The following is a 21,529-nucleotide window of genomic DNA, read 5'->3' as shown; positions in this document are numbered from 1 at the left end:
TGCACTCCAGTGTGGGCAACAGAGTGAAACCGTGTCAAAAAGAAGAAGGAAGGAAGGGAGGGAGGGAGGGAGGGAGGGAGGGAAGGAAGATGGGGAGGGAAGGAAGGTGAGGAGGAAGGAAGGAGGGAAGGAAAAAAAAAGAAAGAAAATCTATTTGTTATTAATGCCTCAGCCTCACAAATCTATTAGTTTTCTACCAACCACCTGGTGGCAGCACTTACGAAGCAAGAGTAGACGCTACAGAACACCTTAAGACCCACCCAAACACCAGCTTTGAGACAGGCGGCTTTGAGTCAAACCCACGCTGACTCTAGGGAAAAAAAAAAAAAAAGAGTGTCCAAGCCATGGACAGGGTCCCAGGGCTGACCTACCACGTTTCATCAGAACCATCTCTCAGGGCTTATGGTGAGACTGCCGTAGCCACGCCCACCCACACCTCGCGGAGATCAGGCTCGCCACGGCTGATACCTCTTGAGCGTCCCCTACAGGCTCCACAACGGAAAATACAGGCACTGCACTTGCTTCAAGCTTCTAAGGCTGACAAGCAGCAGCAACCGCAGAATGCTGACTTTTATTGTACGCTTACTACGTGCCAGACGCCGTTTGGTTTGCTTTTTCACTTTCTTCCACTTCGCAATGGATTAACTCCTCCAAACAATTCTGAGGTCTATACTAATATTATCAAGTCTGTAAAGATGAGAAAACTGAGATGCGATGCAGAGATGTTTGTGTGACACAGTGATGAAGCAGTAGAGCTGGGATTCGAACAGTGGGTGGCGTGAGTGATGAAGACCGCTGGTCTGAAATCTCCTTCTATGACCTTCTATGCACACTGCCTCGATACATGGAAACAGCACTGCCACAGGCATACAGATATGGAAAAATCCAAAAGAGGTCAGTGAGTGATTCAAGCTGGGCAAACACTGTCCTTGGCCAAAGGTCAACAGACTGCCTCAAAGCACATTTAAATTTTACAGGGTGAAAGAAGACCAAATGAAACTCTGCGCCTTGAAGGCTTAGCCCCATTTGATCAGGAACAGATCTCTGAAGCTCTCAAAGCCTGTTTCAGATCTGCTGATGAGACAGAAACAAGTCTCTACCCTTCACTTCAACAGTCGTCTCACTAGCCAGAGAACCTGAAAATCATCCTGAAAAGACTTTCTAACAAAAGAGCTCTATTAATATGATTATGGAATAGCATCAATAAAATGGGATAATGGGGAGAAGATGCACCTTGCTGACCAGTTCTTTGTATGTCACAATTCACAGGGCATTGGAGCTGAAAGAGGCCTTACAGACACTAAGTCCAAGAAAGTGAAACAAGAGGCAGAGAAATTTGGTTCATTTATCTCAGGGTATATATCTTGATTCATGCATGCATACTTACTTAACAGACATTTAAACCCTTAAATGACAAGTCCCTTGCTAAACCCTGAGTGTACTCAGGCCACCAAGCCATGTATCTGAGAAGTTATGTCTGCAGGGAGGGATTGTTCTAGTTCACACAAGACACTGTATGGGGCTAGCTGCAGCCCTTGGGACACAATACTATGATGCGCCCTGCCTTTAGATCTGGCGCTGCAAACTGCTTGGCTGAATCCAGGCTGCAAACATATTTATCTGCCTTTCAATGCTTTAAAAACTGGGAAATTTGGTAAGAAATCGAGACGATTCAGCTATTTTGAAAAATAAGACCTGGCAATCCTAGTCTTGCGTCTCCACTTAGTAACGATCTGATAGAATTGAGTAGAGGTTGCTCTTAATAGATGGAGTAGGCGTTCTGCACTTTGTCACTGTCTCCATTACTCCCTAATGTCTCTTAGGCCATGCTAGCCTCGCTCCTTTGTTTTAGTCTATCCCATAGACAAATAAAGATACACTGCATGAGCCGGGTCCTCCTAGGTTGGTTGGAAAAGACAGCAGAAGTCTAAAGAGAGGAGTGCAGGATAAGACAGTAGGATATGTGATGATAGACGTAAACTCAGAATATTTATTTAGTGGCTTAGCTGGGGCCAGAATCTGGCTCTGCCCATTAATCTGTCCTAGTCTCCAGCAACCCAGCCTCTACTGGGCACATGCAGACAGCCATTCTAGTCTGAAATGAGAGAGTCCATCACAGCCCCAGGTCATCACTGGCGCATGGGATCCACCGTGCTAGTAAGGGCCTGTTCAAGATTCAGAAAGAACCCAAAGGATCTGGAGAATCTCTTATAGCTAAACCAACGAGAAACACCACTGGCTGGAGGTAGGAAAGAAAGTTTGGTTCTCTGGTATAGTGATAACACTAACCATGTCACATCTTAGGTAGTCTAGAATAATGCTTCTAAGTAAGCAGAGGGATGTCCACCATTTCCCTTCCCCTCCCTATGACCTTACCTGCAGGAGGGTACAGTGCATGAAGATCATCCCTATCAGCAGCCACCAGGGGCTCGTCCAGGAAGCCATGGGGTCTGGTCTCCTGCAGGTCTCAGTTGTAGCCTACAGAAGAGGAAACAGTTGATCACTAACCAGCTCTGGCCCCCATGGCAGTAACCATGACTTAAGAGACCCATTAGATGGGGGGACCCTGAAGGCCAGACACTGTTGTGGAAAGGTTTGTGTTGGCCAAGGACAGGGCTGCCCACTGCAGGGTGAGGGTAACTGGGCTCCCTTTAGGAGGTCCACATCAAGGTCAGGCGAGGGCTGGACCTGTCTCAGTGGGCAACTCATACCTCCAACCCTTCAGCAGCTGAGGCATCCCCGCCCCAGCCACCTCCAAGCCCATCTGTCAGCAGCAGGGTGTGGCTATTGGCATTTGACTCAGGAAGCCAGCACAGAGCCAAGGTTTAGGCCAGCTTCTGCTACTCACGGCAAAAATGAGTCTAAGACAATGAACGCAGCTCAGAGAGGGAAAGGACCTGCCTAAGGTCACACAGCAAGATAGTGATATTTTAGGACTGGAACGCAGATCTTCTGGTAGTTCAAGGCTTTCCTCGCTAGATGACACCGTGCGTGCGCCCTCGAAGTCCCGCCCCCACAACCAGAGAGATGCCTGAGAGCTAGGTTCAGGGAGGTTTGGAGGACAGCCCCCGGGCCAGCCTAACACAATCTCCTAAAAGTAGGTGAGGGCTCGCCAGCAGAGGTCAGCTGAAACCAGGAGGGAAGCAAGGTCTTTTTCCCTCACTTTTCCTGTCAATTACAGGGAAATCAGTATGAGTTGAGATTGGAAAAGCCGAGGTCACACTCGACTCTCGCTTCGCCTGGCGGGCGCCTTGGCAGAGCTGGTGTCCGGGGGCGGGTCGGTGGCTTCTCTCCATCTGGAGAAAGCATTAAGGGCCTGGCCTAATGCGATCCGCAAATGTGCTGCTGTTTCCGACCTGAGGCGGCGACTCCCGGCTGGAGGGAGGCGGCCAGTGCGGGGCCCTGGGACCTTACGCCCCCCTCGCCCACTCGCACCAGCCTTCCTAGCTCACACTCCTCCGACTACCCGCTGCCTCGAAGTCACTCCTCCAGCGCCCCGCCGCCTCCCGGCCGTGCCCACGCCCACTTTCCGCGAGCACGCGTCGCCTCAAACCCCGGCGCCTGGGCGATCGTTACCCAGTGGCCAACCGGCCGGACCTTCGGACGCGCGAGGTTTCTGCTAGTAAGTTCCAATCCTGAAAAACTCCAACCCTGTGGAGTTCCCCCGTAATCAAGAATGCCCCTCAGCCAGCGAAGTGCCCCCGAAACACTCTCCGTGAATCTCCCAGCACGCCACGGAGAGCGCCCGACCCGAGGTGCCCAGCAGTGAGGAGCATCCCAGTCCTGAGGCCAATGGGCACGCCCCGACTCTGCTTGCAGTCCCCCGACTTGCTTAGAGAGGCCGCTGGTCCGAGTCTTGCTTCCCCTGGGGACGCCTTTCCCGGACCCCTGGCGGGGCCGCCCTGCGCCGAGCTAGGTGCACCCACCTTGCGCCGCAGAAGTGTCTGGACTTGCAGCCCCGGGCCGCGCGGGCTCGGCGCGCGCTGCGGAGAGGCTGGCAGCAGCCGCCCGTCAACACCTCGTGTGGAATCCGGGACCAGGACCTTCCCCGACGCCGGCCTCCAGCCCGCGGCGCCGCAGTAGTCGCCGCCGCCGCGAAGTTAAATGGGGCTGGGACGGGGGCTGCCCCGCCTCTCCCGCCCCCTCGGGCGCGCAGAGCGTTGCACTGGCCCCGACCCAGAGGCGGAGGGCGCGCGCCGCCACCTGCACCGCCCGGCAAGTGCACGGCGTGCCCAGGCGCCCTTCCGCCTGCGCGCGGGCACCGCGCCCTCAGCTCGAGCCGGAGGCACCGGAGCGCGAAGAGACCGGGTGTGGGGCCGGGCCCGGGCCGCTCCGAGCGCGCGGGGCCGCGGCGACGGCGAGACTCGGCTGGAACGCTCCTCCGCCCGCTTCCTGGAAGCCACTCCTCGCCCTGGGCCGGCCGCCAGGCCTTGTGCCAAGAGCCGGGATTGCCGACGCCGCCGACGCCGCCGCCGACAGGCGCGCTGGAGAAAGGCGGCCGCTGAGCCGCGAGCCAGCCGGGCCGCCCCGCCTTAGCCCGAGCCGGGGTAGGGATGCCGTGGCTCTCCGAAGCCCACCCCCGGCCCCACCTCCCTTAGCCTCCACCCACCCCGCCCAGACACGGGCGCCAGCTCTGCAAAGTCAGGCCCAGCAGCCACACGGAGGTTTGCCCGAACCGCCGCCTCGTGCCTAAGAGCTATAGGCGCTCCTGGCCAGGCAGGACCAAAGTCGGAGACCAGCGGCCCTCTCCTGGCCTGTGTCCCCTCCGCACAGCGCAGACCCCACACAAGAGACTGTACTCTAGACGCTCACCGCCCAGGGACCTGGGACCTTTGGCAGCCAGGGACCACAGGCGATCTTGCAGGAGCGCCTCTTAACCGGGAACCTGGCGCCCCCCCGGCTGAGCCGGTCTTGGGGAACCAAGAGGTCCACAGGTGCTAGGATCACATAGTGTCCAGACCTGGGATTTGGGGTGGGGGTAGCAGTGTCGTGGACAAGAGACTGGGGTGAGTTGCCTGTGTACTTCTGGAGGTGAAGAGAAGAGGAAATATTTGTCCCTGTCCTTGTCCTAGTCCCAGCGGGATAAGCCAAGGGCCAGGAGATTTATCTTAAAGCCTGCATTATGCCCCCACCTAAGTTTTACTACAGTCGTCATTTCCTTGGGTGTCTGTTGAGTACCAAGCTCTTTGTGTGCATCTGACCTTCACAGCGGCAGTAGTTTGTAGCATTAGCCCATTTCACCTAGGATAAGTCTGAGGCTGGGAGGATAACTTGCACCATGAGTGGAGAAGCCAGGACTGGAACCCCTATCTGCTCCTCTCCCTATCTGTTCACCCCTAAAGTTGCTCTCCTGCCTTCTCTGTGGCTGGTGCACTCCAGTTACTGTTAGAGCTATGCCAAGAGCAGTTAGCCCTGCCTGCTTTCCGCAGGCGTTCTTCCCTACCTTACTCTGGTGACTTCCTCTGGCCAAGAAGAGGATCTTCAAGGCTGTCTCCCCACTCTGTGTAAAATGATTAGACTTGTAGCAAGTGAGCAGAGGACAGGTCAGCGTGGAGACAGGGGAGGGAGGAGTAGCTAGTGAAGGGTAGGGAGGGCTGGGCTAAACTACAACTAGCTCACCTGTGGACAATCGATCCTCTTTATTCACCATAGCTGTGGTCTATAAAGTCACAGAACAATGAATTTGTGAATATGGAGCCGTTGTTCCTAGGAGAAATACAGAGTTGGGTTCCTGCAAGCTTCTGGTCACAATATTTTGGTCAATCAGTCAACACATTGCCTTATTTTATGCATGTTTCTGTTTAAAGACACCTTATTGAACATCTATTATTGATTCCTGAACGCTGAGCTCACAGCCCACAGTGCTGTAACTCATGCCTGAATGAAGCTTATCTAACACAAAAATTTTCTCTGCAGTGCACACCCCAGCCTTCTTCAGCACTAGACTGCTAGTACACTAGACTGCACTTCAGCACTGTGCCTGGGGGTGCTTTAAGCAGCAAAATCATCAACATAAAAGACAAAAATGTGAAAACATGGCAATGAAGAGAACTTTCAGGCTACTCATTCACAGTGTGAAAGCCGCAAAAGAAGACAGAGGGTTGACTGGGCCTCCAACATGTGCCTCAGGAGACTCAGCATGTTCAGTACTGGTTGAATGACTTTGAAAGTGCCATAGCTATTGATTACAAGGTGTTAAAATAAAAACGTTAGACAAATTTGGCAAAATTGAGCAAAGAACAATTTAAAATTGGGTAGCCCCCCTCATACCACCCCAAAACAAAATGGGTTCAGAGCAACTCTGGGGCTTCCACGTGGTCAAACAATATTTATGGACAGAGAATGGAACTGAGGTACCAAAACAGCGGGATTGGTTACAGCTCGGCATTTGCCTTATTTAAACATGGTATGAACAGTCGGCCGCCTGTGATTGGCCAAAACTCTGTGACTGCTTCAAGAGTAGGTTACAGTCTGTTTACACATGGTTAGGTTACAGTTTACTAAGTACAGAGAGACCTTTAGGCCAACCTTAAAATATGTCAGAAGGCAGCTTTAGGCTAAATTTAACTGAACAAGGATGACAAATTTTAGCAAGTAGCTGAATTCGCAATCGGCAATCTGTAAATAATGAGAACTGATTTTTCGTGCTTCTCATATCACTGCATCAGTAAAGAAACACTAGGTAAAGGAACGGCCATATCAACATTTCAAAACACTTAGGATGCGCAGGCACCGTTCCAGATATTTTGCTTGTACCTAGTCATCGCAGTAGCCTATGGGGTAGATATTATTTTTATTCCCATTTTGCAAATGAGGAAACAAGTGGAAAGGTTTAAAAAACACATGTTTTTAGCAACTAGATGATACCACTCCTCACATCATATTCTAAAACCAGCCCTGCCATATCATAGAGTCAAATGCAAAAAAGTCACATGAATATGCAAGATGAAATGGAGAATTCAAAGAAATATTGCGCTCGTGCAGTGGCGGCTGCATTAAGTGGAGCTCCCGGTGTCTGCAACTCAGGAAGGCACTGAGAATACTTCTGGAGTTGGGGGACTTTGTTGGGAACATCTGAGATGCACTTCTCTACTTTAAGGTATTAACGGCTCAGCAGGACTTCCTGTCTCATTTCCCTTGGGCAATCTGATTCCTGAGCCAGCCTCCAAGGAATGCTAGCCCTACACCAAGTGCTAAGACCAGGACTGAGCCTTTCTCTCCCACAGGTTCCATCTAGCAGGGGGCCAGCCCCCTCAAAGAGCAGGTGTTCCAGGAGCAAAAAGCAGGAGAGAAAACATCACCAATAGCCTTATGGAACTTCTGCCTTCCAGTTAACCCTAGCAGGTCAAACCTGTGTGAGTGGCCAAGGTGCCAAGGTTCTGTGAGGTAGGACCACGAAGAGCTGCACTGGACAGCCTCCACTGGGGGTGCTGGCTGGACCTCACGGATACTGTGCACAGAATCATGGCCTCACCACCTCTCAGTCACCTCTTCCCTCACCCCTTCCCTCAGTCATTCACCCATACTTCCCTTCCATGTTTACCCCCTCACCTGAGGCTTGGCCAAAGGCCAATAAGACTTTGCCAAAGGCATGGTGTGGTGGGAGATTGGGAAGTGGGAAGAACAGGAATGATTAAACCCAAAAGGAGCTAGTCTGGCTGATTTGGCTCTTGAGTATGGGCACCTGAACCACCCAATCAACTATCTGGGGCGGTTCAGGCCCCTCCCTTCCTACCTCCTGGACTCCCTCCCTGTGTGAATACCACCACCTGGGGCAATGGCAACACATTTAGACTCTGAAGGGTCAAGGAGACAGAGTTCCACTTCCTCTCTTAGGAAGTTCCACTTCCTCCCTGTCTTAGGACCTGCGTCTTCCTAGATGAATTTCAGAGATTCCTACCCACACTCCCAGCATTGCATATTGACCCCAACCCAATAAGCACACAGTACAACATTCGCATGAGAGATACACATTGAAGACCAGGAAAGGAATTATTGATGATGGTGATGTTGGGGTGTGTGTAAGTTTTACCCTTAGAGAGAAGGAATATCAGTTCAGGGCATCAGCCTTAATTTGTTCGTGATACAGAAATGCTCTTTCCGGTTACAGAATTGTGAAGTGGGCCTGGGAAGCACACTCAAGAAAGCTGTGTCGGAGGCTTGGACAAAAAAATGACTTGCCTCAAGTACGCCAGCAGAAGGTACCATTGACTGTAGCATGCACCAAAGATACACTCTCAGCCAAGGCCACCAAGAGACAACACATCTGGGGCCAGGTGCGGTGGATCACACCTGTAATCCCAACATTTTGGGAGGCCAAGGTGGGCAGATCACTCGACGCCAGGAGTTTGAACCCAGCCTGGCCAACATGGTGAAAACCCGTCTCTACTAAAAAATACAAAAATTAGCCAGACATGGTGGCGTGTACATGTAGTCCCAGCTACTCAGGAGGCTGAGGCAAGAGAATCACTTGAACTTGGGAGGCGGAGGTTGTAGTGAGCCGAGATCACGCCACTGCACTCCAGCCTGGGCAACAGAATGAGACTCTATCTAAAAAAAAAAAAAAAAAAACATGAGAGAGAGAGAGCGATAAGACATCTGGATGTTAACGTGGTGCCTAACAGGCACAAAATTAGCTAGCAAGTGCTCTTCGGGAAAAACCTGTAAAGGAGTGAGGGAAGCAGGATAGGTAAGGGGCAAGCCTGAAGCAAGCTGTGACTGAGGTCAAGTCTAACCTTCATGAGATCCTCGGGGATCCTGGAACAGAAACTATACTATAGATTTGCCCTGACTTGAAGCACCAGGACCGGCTGCTGACCCGCGTGCCAGTCATTGCCTCCGCTGGAGCTGGGTGGTGGTATATATGGTGGTATAACCTCCAAGGCAGCTCCCAGTGGCGCAGGACGATGCTCCAGGAAGGTATCGGCTGTAAGCCTTTACCTGCTGCACCAAATATATGCCGGGGTAGGTGTGCCTGCTGGTAAAGAAATCGGACAGGGAATCCTCTCCAAAGGCATCTACCGTGCCTGGTTTTCAGAACATATCCCCAGTCCCGCACAGGAAATATGCTCAGCTAGCGCTGGTAGTTTTCTGACCAGAGTGGGCCCTTCGACTTTCTCCTTCATCTTGTGAAAGTGTAAAAATTAGAAAGTTTCCATGGTTCCTTCCAGTGTCACTTGTGAAGTTGTTTTTATACTTTGCTTGTGTATTACAGCAATACCTCGCAAATCTAGAACTCAACCCTGGGGTTCTCTCCTAGTTTTAGTATAACCAGATCAGTAACAGAAAACACTTTTCAGCATCCAGCCAAGATGACGCAAGCATATTGCATTATCGGCGAACACTTAGGTCTCACTCAAGACGACTGATTCTTACTTTGCATATAGTTTTAACAAGTTTCCTCGTCTGATTTTCAAGAGTAAATCAGAAGCCATAAATTAGAAAGGGATAGAATGCCTACTAAGAGGCAGTGACAGGATAAAGGTGCTGCAGAAAAACATAAAAGGCACCAAAAAAGTCACAAATTACCATTGTTTGGTGCAGCTTGGTTCACCTCAGTGGGGCCTGAGAACACTTACATCATGGCCAATACTGTGTTCATGCTCAGGAATCCAGGTTATGAACCCATTTGTCCAGTAGATTCTGTTTGAATGTGTGAACGTATGTGTTATGTTTTAGAAAAATATTTGCACATGAAAGAGTTAAATTTAAGAAAAGGAAAACAAAAACCAAGCAATACATATTCCCACAAATATTCACCTTGGTTTACTGAAAAACTCACATCTAGAACATCATCTCTGACCACTGTAGATCACCAAGATTTTATTCCAGAATTAATTTGAGCAAAAGAGCAGAGTGTAAAGTAAGAAATCATATTCCTCTAAAGGCTATACCCTTTATTTAAAAATGCGATATCAGTTTTCGGACGAATCGTCAAGAACAGTTGTGCGCGAAAGCATTTTCTTTGGTGCTGCTTGCATGTCCTTCTCTGTGCACCACAAAACGAGACTCGCCTGTTTAGTCTGCTTTCCTATGTGATCCTTACGCTCTCCGCTTGGCAATATTTGGGTTGGAAGCACCACAAAGGAATACTTAAAAAGTATTTTTTCAAATGTTAAGTTCAATAAAAACATTTCTATGTATTAAGTTTTGCAAAACACATTAACTTTGGGAGGGTTTTGATAGCCAATTAAGCATTTCTATCCCTTCCTCTTCCAGACTCAGGCAAAAATGTTCGCAGATGAGTGAGGAACCAATTTTCTTCAGATCTCATCGTTTGCATCTGGTCAGCTTTAGACCTAAAGAACAACTCAGTTCAACACAGTATAATTGCACTACGTATTTATTGACAATGTACCTTGTGTCAGACATGTGCAAAGTCTTGGGAATACAATGATATGACAAGAGATAGCACCTGTCCTGCAGAAGTGACTGAGATACAGTGTGATAAATGTTTTCAGAGGTTTAAGGGCAGGAAGCTGTAAATGCACTGGGTAAAACAGCAACTAATTCAGTTGTGAGGGTATTAGAAGTTTCTTAGGAAAATATTTCAATTGAGAACTGAAGTTTAATTACAAGCACAGGATTTTATCCTGTGGTTAAAATTTTAAAATTTTAATTAAAAATTTTATTCTCCTTCTGTGATTTTTCTCCAGTCAAAACAATCTACAATCCCAAATATGTGTTTTAAAATAATATAAATGGGCCAGGCTCAGTGGCTCACCCCTGTAATTTCAAAACTTTGGGAGGTCAAAGCTGGAAGGTCACTTGAGTTCAGGAGTTCAAGACCAGCCTGGGCAACATGGCAAAACCCTATCTCTACAAAAAAAAAAAAAAAAAATCAGCCAGTGCTGGTGCACACCTGTAGTCCCAACTACTTGGGAGGCTGAGGCAGGAGAATTGCTTGAACCTGGGAGACAGAGGTTACAGTGAGCCAAGATTGCACCATTGCACTCCAGCTTGGGTGATGGGAGTGAAATCCTGTCTCAAAAAAATAAATAAAATAAAATAAATGGTTGGGAGGTGGGGTCTATCTAGGGGAAAATAAATACATTTATCACATGTTCTAGAACAAATCCTATCTGCCCACTTTCATATTATTCCCATATATGGGTTTGTGTGCACACACCTTCAGCCTAATAAGGAATTGAGGGAAGGTTGTAGGGTATCTGTGGTAAACAGATTCTAGCAGGACCCCAGTGATTACCACCTCCTGGTATTCATACCATTGTGTTTTCTGTGGCAGAGGCAAAGCAAAGTGTTCACCAAATCTCTTTGGTATGGCTCCTTACTGGATGCTTTAGGAAGGTTACAATTCCCAGCTTTCTTGCAGTTAGGCAGAGCCATCGAGTCATTCTAGCCAATGAAATAAAAATGGAAGTGATGTGTATCACTTTCTGGTTAAGGCAATGAAAAGCTCACTGTGGACTCTCCAGTCTCTCTCCTCCCGTTGGGCAGTTAACACAGAGGATGTGTGTTGGCATGCAGAGCCACAAGATCAAAGGATCCTGGCTCCCTGAACCACCCCATGAAGGACAGCTACCATGGGCAGTCAACCAACCTATGCCAGATTTCACATGCATAAGAAATTTATCTGTTAAGCATCTGAAATTTGTATTGTTACTGCAGCATAAATCTAGTCTATGCTAACACACTTGAATCACAAAGTGAAAATGGAATTGGCCAAAGGTAAGTAGACAGGCCAGGCACTGTGGCTCATGCCTGTAATCCCAGCATTTTGGGAGGCTGAGGCAGGCAGATCGCTTGAGTCTAGGAGTTTGATGTCAGCCTGGGCAACGTGGTGATTTTGTCTCTACAAAAATACAAAAATTAGCCAGGTGTAGTGGTACGCACCTGTAGTTGCAGCTACTCAGGAGGCTGAGGCAGGAGAATCACTTGAGCTGGGGAGGCAGAGCCAAGATCACACCACTACACCCAGCCTGGGCAACAGAAAAAGACTCTGTCTCAAGGAAAAAAAAAAAGGTAAGTAGAGATAGGCAAGGGCTGAGTTTTGAAGGCCACATATGCCCTGCTATGGGGTTGACCCGAAGAGCAATGGGTTGCTTAGGATAACATTTGATAGAAGAATGACACAGTAAGACTGGCCCTTGGTAATGATTACTCTGGCTGTGTTTTTAGTAGGATAAGAAAGAGCTCATGGTAGCCTAACCTGACATGAGTGACAGTGGAAATACAAGAAAATAGATGGATTTGAGAGTTACTAGAAAGGTAGAATTGGTAAGATGTGGTGAATGACTTAAAGAGTGGACACTAGGACAAGTTAAGGCTGACTTCTTGATTTCTGACATGTGACATGGGCAGCTTGGTGTCATTCACTGATGCAGAGTACATAGGAGGAGGCGTGTGTTAGGTAGGAGGGGGCACACAGAGATGATGGCTTCATTTGGGACATTTTGAGTTGGAAACGCCTTTAGATCTAGAACTAGGAAGATGCCTGGGCTGGAGATGTATATTGATGACTCGTCAGCACATATGGTTGATGCATGAAACCATAGAAGTTCATGGTTTAGGTAAAAATAGCTAGCTACCTTCATCTGTCATCTATCCATATGTCTTTTATCAGGAAAGGACTTTCTAAATGTTCTATAATGTGCAAGTCATACAAGTATAATTCCCCCAAAATAGTGAAAACATCGACATTTATTTAAAACCAAAATCAAGATGCAATCATTATGAGCCACTTTTGATTTCTGCCTGGGTCTTCACCATTTGCTCATATGGCTCAGTGGCTCTGGCTTGAAGGAAGTTTACCCAGCTCTGTTCTTTTGTTCTTCCATTATGAAATTCAGTTTGAAAGATACATCCAGAAGCCCCTGATTCCTCCAAGGCAAGTTTGATATTCAATCTGAGCCTGGGTCTCTGGTTAACCATCAAAGCAAGAGTGGGACTTACGCGGAATTTCCCATGAAATTGGTAAATGCTATTTCATCAAATATGTTCCAGAGCAGTGTATTTTTTATTGTTGTTTTTAAAGACTAAGAAAGAAATCAAAAGACTTTATGAAAAAGTATCCCCAAATTTATATATGGGGCCAGGAAAATTGAGAACAAAGTATCCAGTGTTCTGCAAAGCCTACATAGGGAAAATGGAAAAGAAATTTTAAAAAACTGATACTGACATGAAATTTCAGGTCACGTGGAGACTTCTCATCCCAGAGGATGATATGAGCATTAACATTTTACTCAAAACAGCCATTCCCCACTGAAATTGTCAAATTGATAAGATTAAAAAAATTCCATATGAATGCTGAAAACTGGGGAAGATAATCATCCCTAGAACTGCAATTCAGGGAGGGTTGATGAGATACAGCCGTGATCATTGCTCTGGCAGCAGTGGCTCTCATGATGAGAAAAGAGAGCTGTGCACTGTGAATGTCCTTCTTTGACTCTGCCAGGAAGGTAAAGAGACCACTCTGGAAAATAAATAGTGTAATAAGTATTGAAAGAGAGAGAGTAACTAATACAGGTCTGCAATAGTGCTTTTTCCTTCTGCCTTTAAAGATAGACTGATTCTTTACTTGTTCAATCAGCCATAATTCTTCTCTTGGGATTAGAGTGATTCTGATTAATTTCTTACTTAAAACATATATGAAATCACCAAAAGAAGAAAGGATCAGAGAGACCAGAAAAAAAGAGAAACAGCCAGGCAGCTGAAAGCAGTTTGTAGAGTTTGAGAGCTCAGAAGATGAGAGGAACAGTTGATGTGATAACTTGGATTTTGCAGAGAAGAACGTGAAAAGACAGCTTTAAGAAGACCTGAGATAGTGATGTTAGCAAGATGGCAGAATAGGAGGTTCCAGCTCTCATCCTCCAACAGATCACAGGGTTTGGCAACCACCCACAGGTGAGAACTTTGTGGGAGCTCCAGAATCTAGCTGAGGTCCCAGCACCCTGGTGGAGCAAAGAACCTATGCATAAACACATTTAAAAGGATAAGAACAGTTTCACTTTATCTGCATCACCCCTCCCCCAGAGTGGCACAGCTTGGTACCGAGAGGCTCCCTTGGCCCATGACTTCTTCCACAGGGGAAAGGGAGAATGAAGTGAGTGCCCAGTTTCCCCATCCTTGAAAGATGCTGCCCAGAAGGCCCGCTTCCATCTACCCCACCTAGAACACTGAGGGGATCAACATGACTGAATTGCCTGTGGACAGCTAAGAGCTGGGAGAAGGGGAGAAAGTGCAGAACAGCTGTCACAGTTCTCAACAGCCAGTCACGTACCTTGTGAACCAACACATAAACTCTACCAAGCAGGCCTCCCAAGACTCCTCCAGGACGACTCACTCGAGGACTCTCCTGAACCAGCCAACAGACTTTCTGAGCACTCATGCAGCTCCCCATAGATAGCATCCTATGCATCCCTGTGCACAGCCTGCATGAGCTCTCACAGACAGCATAAGGATCTCAACAGCAGGTGTGGATTTTAGCAATCATCTCAACTTGGCTTGGGTGAACTGCCACAACCTTGATATTTCCTGCCCTAGGGAAAATAAACAGGAGAATTTCAATACAAAATGTGGCTTTGCAGGATCAAGAGAAGATACACAATCCTAAGGCTTGTCCTGTAAGAGGGAACAAGAGGAGTAGTGTGGGTATATCCATTAAAAAAAAATCTAAGACACAAGAACAGAAAACCAAACACCGCATGTTCTCACTCCTAAGTGGGTGTTGAACAATGAGTACACGTGGACGCAGGGAGGGGAATATCACACACTGGGGCCTGGGGAATGGGGGACAAAGGGAAGAATAGCAGGGGGTGGGGGATTGGAGAGGGATAGCATTAGGAGAAATACCTAATGTAGATGACAGGGGACCCTAACAGCCCTCACAGCTTCAACATAATGAAGGATAAAACTCATATGATCATCTCAGTAGATGCAGAAAAATTTTGACAAAATTCAGCATTCTTTAATGATAAAGATTCTCAATAAATTAGGTATAAAAGGAATGTGCTACATTACATATGGTAATGAAAACCATACATGATAAGTCCAAAGCTAACATTATGCTCAACAGTGAAAAGCTGCAAACTTTTCCTCTAAGATCAGGAAGAAGACAAGGATGCCCACTGTCACCACTGCTATTTAACATAGTCCCAGCCAGAGCAATTAGGCAAGAAAAGGAAATAAAAGGTATTTAAATTGGAAAATAAGAAGTAAATTTGTCTCTGTTTGCTGATGACAAAATTTTATAATAGACTACACATACTGTTGGAACTAATAAAATGAATTCAGTAAAGTTGAGGAATATAAAATCAACATACAAAAATCAGTTGCATAATATATATTACCAATGAGCTATCCAAAAAAAAAAAAGAAGAAAACAATTTCATTTGCAATACTATCAAAATGAATAAAATACTTAGGCATAGATTTAACTAAGGAGGTGAAATATCTCTACATTGAAAACTATAAAACATTGATGAAAGAAATTAAATTCGACACAAATAAATGGAAAGATAATATTCATGAATTAGAAAATCCATATTGTTAAAATGTCTATATTATCCAAAGTTAGCTACAAATTCAATGCAATCTCTGTCAAAATTCCAATAGAATTTTTCATAGAAATATAAAATGAATCCTAAAATTCATATGGAACCACAAAATATCCCAAATAGCCAAACAATCTTGAGTAAGAAGAACAGAGCTGAAACAAAATAGATAATTCAGAATTAAACCCATACATATATGGCCAACTAATTTTTGACAAGGGTACCAAGAATACACAGTCTCTTTAACAAAATGACAGTCTCTTTAACAAATGATGCTGAGAAAACTGTACATCTACAAGCAAAAGAATGAAATTGGACCCTAACCTCACACCGTAGAGAAAAATCAACTCAAAATAGATTAAAGAACTAAATGTAAGATCTAAAACCATGAAAGAAAACATAAGAAAAAGTTCCTTGACATGGGTCTTGGCAATAATTTTTGGGGTATGATACCAAAAGTACAGGTAAGGAAAGCAAAAATAAACAAGTGATATTACATCAAACTAAAAAGCATTTGCAGAGCAAAAAAATAACCAAATAAAAGACATATAGATTGAGAGAAAATACTTGCAAACCATATACTGGATAAGGGGTTAACATCTGAAATATGTAAGGAACTCATACAACTTAAAAGCAAAAAAATAAAATCTGATTTTTAAATGGGCAAAGGATATGAATAGACATTTTTCCAAAGAAGATATGCAAATGCCAAAAGGTACAAGAAAAGGTGCTCAACAACACTAATCATCAGGAATGTAAATCAAAACATCAATGTGGTACCACCTCAAACCTGTTAGGATGGCTATGCAGTGACAGTGCAATTAAAAAGTGACCATGCCACAGCTCCCAAAAAAAAAAAAAAAAGATATAAGATAACAAAAGTTGACAAGGATGTGGAGAAAAGGAACTCTTTTACACTGCTATTGGGAATGTAAATTAGTACAGTCACTATGGAAAACAGTATGGAAGTTCTCTCCAAAATTAAAACTAGAACTCATATGATTCAGCAGTTCCATTTGATATGAAATCTGTATGTCAAAGGGATACCTGCACTTGCAGGTTCATCACAACATTATTCACAATATCCAAGATATAGAAACAACCTAATTGTCCATCAACAGATGAATGGATAAGGACATTATGGTATATGGCATATACTGGAAAAGTATTCAGCTATAAAAAGAAGGAAATCCATTAATAGATTATGTTAACTTAATGTTCACTTAATATTATATTAAGTGAAATAAATCAGACACAAAAAGACAAATACTGTATGATCTCATTTATATGTAGAATCTAAAATAATCAAATTCATAAAAGCAGAGAGTAGAATGGTAATTGGCAGGGGCTTGTGGAAGGCAGAACTAGAAAGGTGATGGTTAAAGGGTGTGAACTTTTAGTTATGCAAGAGTAAGTTCTGGAGATCTACTCTGTAGTGTAGTACTCACAGTTAACAATACTGTATTGAACACTTAAAATTGCTAAAAGAGTAGATCTTATACTGTGTTCTTACCAAAGCAACAATGCTACTAATAATCAGGGAATGGGAGGAAAAATTACATAGTGAAACAGAAAGAGTAAGGAATTATATCTAAATATATTTGAAATATCAGTATGTATTAAAGGTGACATTTTAATTCAATGAAAAAAGTGTAAATTATTGGCTAGATATTTAGTGGGAAATGTTACATATCAACTTCCTTCATTTCTATGAAATAAATTCCAGATGAGTTAAAGATTAATGTGCAATAAGAAAAAAAGTAGAAAATTCAGTGATTTTATAATATTAGAGTTGAGAAAGTTGAGAATAATACCAGAAAATAGGAAGGAAAAGAATGATCGATTTGATTACATGCATTTTAAAAATATTGGTGTAACAGGCAGACAACACACACATGTGTGCACACACACACACAAAGGGAATTGGCAAACTGGAGAATATATTTTAAACTCACATAATAGATAAGGGATCAAAGCAATAAACTGATTAATCAGAGGGAAATGCTACTAGAAAATTAGGCAATGAATACAGTAAGAACTAAAAATAGCCAGTAACTATTTGAAAAGATCAACCCCACTAGTAAGCCAAGAAATGCAAATTAAGCAATAGGGGTATATGTTTTTACCTGTCAGATGGACAAATGTCAATAATTATTTTTACCCAGAATTAATAAGAATAGAAGCAAATGAATATCCACACACTGATATAAGAAATATAAACCAATGTAACCATCAGGAAGTTCAAGTATAATATGAAGGAAGCTAATTAATATACACATTTAAATATATCTAAGTTCAATATGTTTGTCATTTTGACCCATTTTTTTCTATTTCTAGAAATGTATCATAAGGAAATAATTGAAGTTATATATAGAGATGACTGTTACCTGTTTGTCCGTAATAGAAGAAAACTGGAAATGCATAACAATAGGAGGTTAGTCAGCTAAGTTATGACATAGACATATAATAAAATACCATGTAGCCAATAAACTGTAAGACTTAGGTCTACAGTTATTAACGTAGAAAGATAAAATCATAATATGGAACTCTCATTTGTGTGGATGAATATATATATAAATATATAAAATGGATAAAATTATACAAGAACAAAACCGGAAGAATATAATGAAAATGTTGATAATAGTAATTATTTTGAGGTTGTGGGGTTAAAGGTGATTTTCACTTTCTTCTTATGATTTTACACGTATTCTGAATTTTTTTCTGCAATATGCCTGTATTACTTTTACAATTAGAAAAATACAGCTATTTTAATTTTAGAAATTGTTTTGACATCTAAAAAGTCAGGGATATATTTTGATGCAGTGGCTCATGCCTGTAATCCCTGAACTTTGGGAGGCCAAGGCAGGTGATTTTGTTGATGGATCTGGGCAAAGTCAAGTGAAAACTTTCTGGAAAGGACTCACTTTGATGCCTTTAAGAACATTTGTGATTCATGTGAGGAGGTCAAAATTATCAACATTAACCGGAGTTTAGAAGAAGTTGATTTCCACCCTGTTGGGATGACTTTGAGGGGGTTTAAGACTTCAGTGGAGGAAGTAATTGCAGATGTGGTGGAAATAACAGGAGGACTGGAATTAGAAGTGGAGTCTGAAGATGTGACTAAATTCCTGCAATCTCATAAAAAAGCTTAAATAGATGAGGAATTGCTTCTTACAGATAAGCAAAGAAAGTGATTTCGGCTGGGCGCGGTGGCTCACGCCTGTAATCCCAGCACTTTGGGAGGCCGAGGTGGGTGGATCACGAGGTCAAGAGATCGAGACCATCCTGGTCAACATGGTGAAACCCCATCTCTACTAAAAATACAAAACATTAGCTGGGCATGGTGGCGCGTGCCTGTAGTCCCAGCTACTCAGGAGGCTGAGGCAGGAGAATTGCCTGGACCCAGGAGGCGGAGGTTGCGGTGAGCCGAGATCGCGCCATTGCACTCCAGCCTGCGGAACAAGAGCGAAACTCCATCTCAAAAAAAAAAAAAAAGAAAAGAAAGTGATTTCTTGAGATGGAATCTACTTTTGGTGAAGATGCTGTGAACATTATTATAATGGCAACAAAGGATTTACATTATTACATAAACTTAAATGAGGGAACTGACTCAAATTTTGAAAGTTCAAATTTGTGTGTAAAATGCTATCAAGCAACATTGCATGCAACAGAGAAATCTTTCTTGAAAGGAAGAGTCAACCCATGCAGCTAACTTCAGCATTGTCTTATTTTAAGAAATTGCCACAGCCATCCCAACCTTTAGCAACACCACCCTGATCAGTCAGTGGCCATCAAAATCAAGACCTTCCAGCAGCAAGAAGATTACCACTTGCTGAAGGCTCAGACAGTCATTAGCATTTTTCAGTAGTGGTGTGTACTCTGGTTTTTTAAGACATATGCTCCTACACATTTAATAGACTACAGCATAGTGTAAACACAATTTTTTTTAAAGTTCCAGGGTACACGTGCAGGATGTGCAGGTTTGTTACATAGGTAAACACGTGCCACTGTGACTTGCTGCACTTATCAACCCATCACCTAGGTATTAAGCCTGGTATATGTTAGCTATTTTTCCCTCCTCCCCTCTCCCCACAACAGGCCCCAGTGTGTGTTGTTCCCCTCCCGGTGTCTATATGTAAACACAACTTTTCTATACACTGGGAAAACCTCAACATTTGTGTGACTTGTTTTATTGCAATATTCGTTTTATTGCAGTAAGCAGCCAGGACAGAATCTGCAATATCTCTGAGGTGTGCTTGTATGTTGTTGTTTGATTCCAGGTAAGCCAGTCAATGAGCCTCCTTTTTAAATGAGAAATAATAGCTGGCCCTCCCCATAATAGGATTGTTGTGGCTTCCAGTGGGCCAAAGCATGTGACATGTACATACCATAGGCAAGGTCAGGGTGATCACGTTATTGGGGACTCAACCAACTGTTGACCATGCTACTTCCTAAGCATCCATAACACAACTTGCTCGAAAAACCTATCCAAAATGTGGCAGCAGCAGAAGCTTGAGTTGGGGTCTTTTATAAATAAACTTGAAAGTAGATAGAGGGGCTTTCCATCCCCCAACTAGAAGGAGGATGAGTGTCATGTTTGAATCAGGAGCCGTTATCTAAGCATCCGCGCTGTGACACTTTGGTCAGCCATGGGGCATGGGTTTGCAGCTGAAAGACTGTGCTTAAAATTCAACGCTTCAGTGTTAAAAATAACCAAGGCCTTCTGCCAACACAGTGTGTCATGTTTATTGGGCTATTCACAGGTAAGCTGAAAATACAAAGAAGAGAAAAGACCAGACATCATCAGGAATGTCAAGAAACAAAATATTTAGCATTTCTTAGTTTCAAATGTTCATTTCATTGCAGTTGAGAAATATAGGCCATTTTCTGACATAACTGCAATGGGTGAGACTTATTTTTAGCAACAGGAAGCACATACGTTTAACCAATGACTTTTAGGACAAGAAGCAAAAAAGAAAATATTTTCATGTACCAAGGACAAGAAAATCATTTATACAAATTAAATTGATACAAAATACATTATAAAGAGAACACAAGTAAAAAAGTCATTAAGTTGGTCAGCGAGCAAAGGATGTCACAGAACACCACACTGAGAGCACATTGGTGTGAATTCATTTCAGTTACGAAAGTTATGTCCAGTTTGTGTTACACAATTACTGAGGTAAAGGCACGATCACTTCAACATAATTAATGGGGAAGAATCCGGATTCCCCGTGTATCATTCCTTCATACCAGTTTTCATCTATTTGATTGGTTAACGTAATGATGTCCCCTTCTTTAAATCCTAATTCTCCTTGGTTTTCTGGCTCAAAGTCATAGAGACCACGACAGCAAGGCTGGTCCATGGGAACGTTAGAACCTGTCCACGTGACATGGAGACAAAAAGTAGAGGTTAACATGACCAATTATCCATGGGAAACTGGAAATGTGGAAAAGCTTGGAGAGACCCGTAACAGCACGCCCTGCTTTTTTCCCACGACAAGGCCAGCTCCACCCAGCTCATGGGTACTTTTTGTGGTCTCTGGCCGCCTCAGCTCTCCCAGCTGCCTGCGCTGACCCCATGAGCCCAGTGTCTATCTTTTCAGTAATCCCAGGCAGAGAAGCCATGCCCAGTCCATCTCCCAACTCCTTCTTTCTGGGAGCTTAGTTTTTATGTGGAGACTGGAAAAGACACAAGAAACTTTTATTATTTATTTATTTTTTGAGACAGAGTCTTGCTCTGTTGCCCAGGCTGGAGTACAGTGGTGCGATCCCGGCTCACAGCAACCTCTGCCTCCCAGGTTAAAGCAATTCTCGTGCCTCAGCCTCCCAAGCAGCTGGGACTACAGTGGTGTGCCACCACACCTGCTAATTTTTGTATTTTTAGTAGAGGCAGGGTTTCGCCATAACTGTTAGCCAGGCTGGTCTCAAATTCCTGGCCTTAAGTGATCTGCCCACCTCGACCTCCCAAAGTGCTGGGATTACAAGTGTGATCCACAATGCCTGGCCGAGAAACG

The 21,529-nt window shown here is 44.4% G+C and overlaps 2 protein-coding genes and 1 long non-coding RNA gene across 10 annotated transcripts in view; 1 reads left to right on the top strand and 2 right to left on the bottom strand.

Annotated features, from left to right (window-relative positions):
- Nucleotides 1–4,134, bottom strand: part of ADAMTSL3 (ADAMTS like 3) — a 361,855-nt gene extending 357,721 nt beyond the window's left edge. For 4 of the 5 annotated variants that reach the window (XM_032264821.1, XM_032264819.1, XM_032264822.1 and 1 more), the window contains exons 1-2: nt 3,927–4,134; nt 2,377–2,478 (exon numbers count right to left, since the gene is read on the bottom strand). In XM_032264821.1, coding sequence (XP_032120712.1) covers nt 2,377–2,445 — 69 coding nt within the window. In that variant the 5' untranslated portion in view covers nt 2,446–2,478; nt 3,927–4,134. The remainder of the gene's footprint in view (nt 1–2,376; nt 2,479–3,926) is intronic. The other variant, XM_032264820.1, reaches the window with a different exon arrangement.
- On the top strand, nt 728–18,704 carry LOC116541004. The gene is made up of 3 exons (XR_004264691.1): nt 728–738; nt 2,250–2,257; nt 18,554–18,704. It is a non-coding gene; the product is annotated as an uncharacterized LOC116541004 (long non-coding RNA).
- Nucleotides 18,705–20,215: 1,511 nt separating this feature from the next.
- Nucleotides 20,216–21,529, bottom strand: part of SH3GL3 (SH3 domain containing GRB2 like 3, endophilin A3) — a 143,741-nt gene continuing 142,427 nt past the window's right edge. For all 4 annotated transcript variants that reach the window (XR_004264668.1, XM_032264797.1, XM_032264798.1 and 1 more), the window contains one exon: nt 20,216–20,892. Coding sequence is in view for 3 of the 4 variants with exons in the window: in XM_032264797.1 (XP_032120688.1) it covers nt 20,687–20,892 (206 nt within the window). In the remaining variant the exon portion in view is untranslated. The remainder of the gene's footprint in view (nt 20,893–21,529) is intronic.

The sequence above is a fragment of the Sapajus apella genome, unplaced genomic scaffold (genome assembly GCF_009761245.1).
Source record: "Sapajus apella isolate SASKATOON/1434 unplaced genomic scaffold, GSC_monkey_1.0 scaffold147, whole genome shotgun sequence".
Lineage (NCBI taxonomy): Eukaryota > Metazoa > Chordata > Mammalia > Primates > Cebidae > Sapajus > Sapajus apella.
The sequence above is the reverse complement of the archived record's forward strand: the minus strand, read 5'-3'. Positions and strand labels throughout refer to the sequence as shown.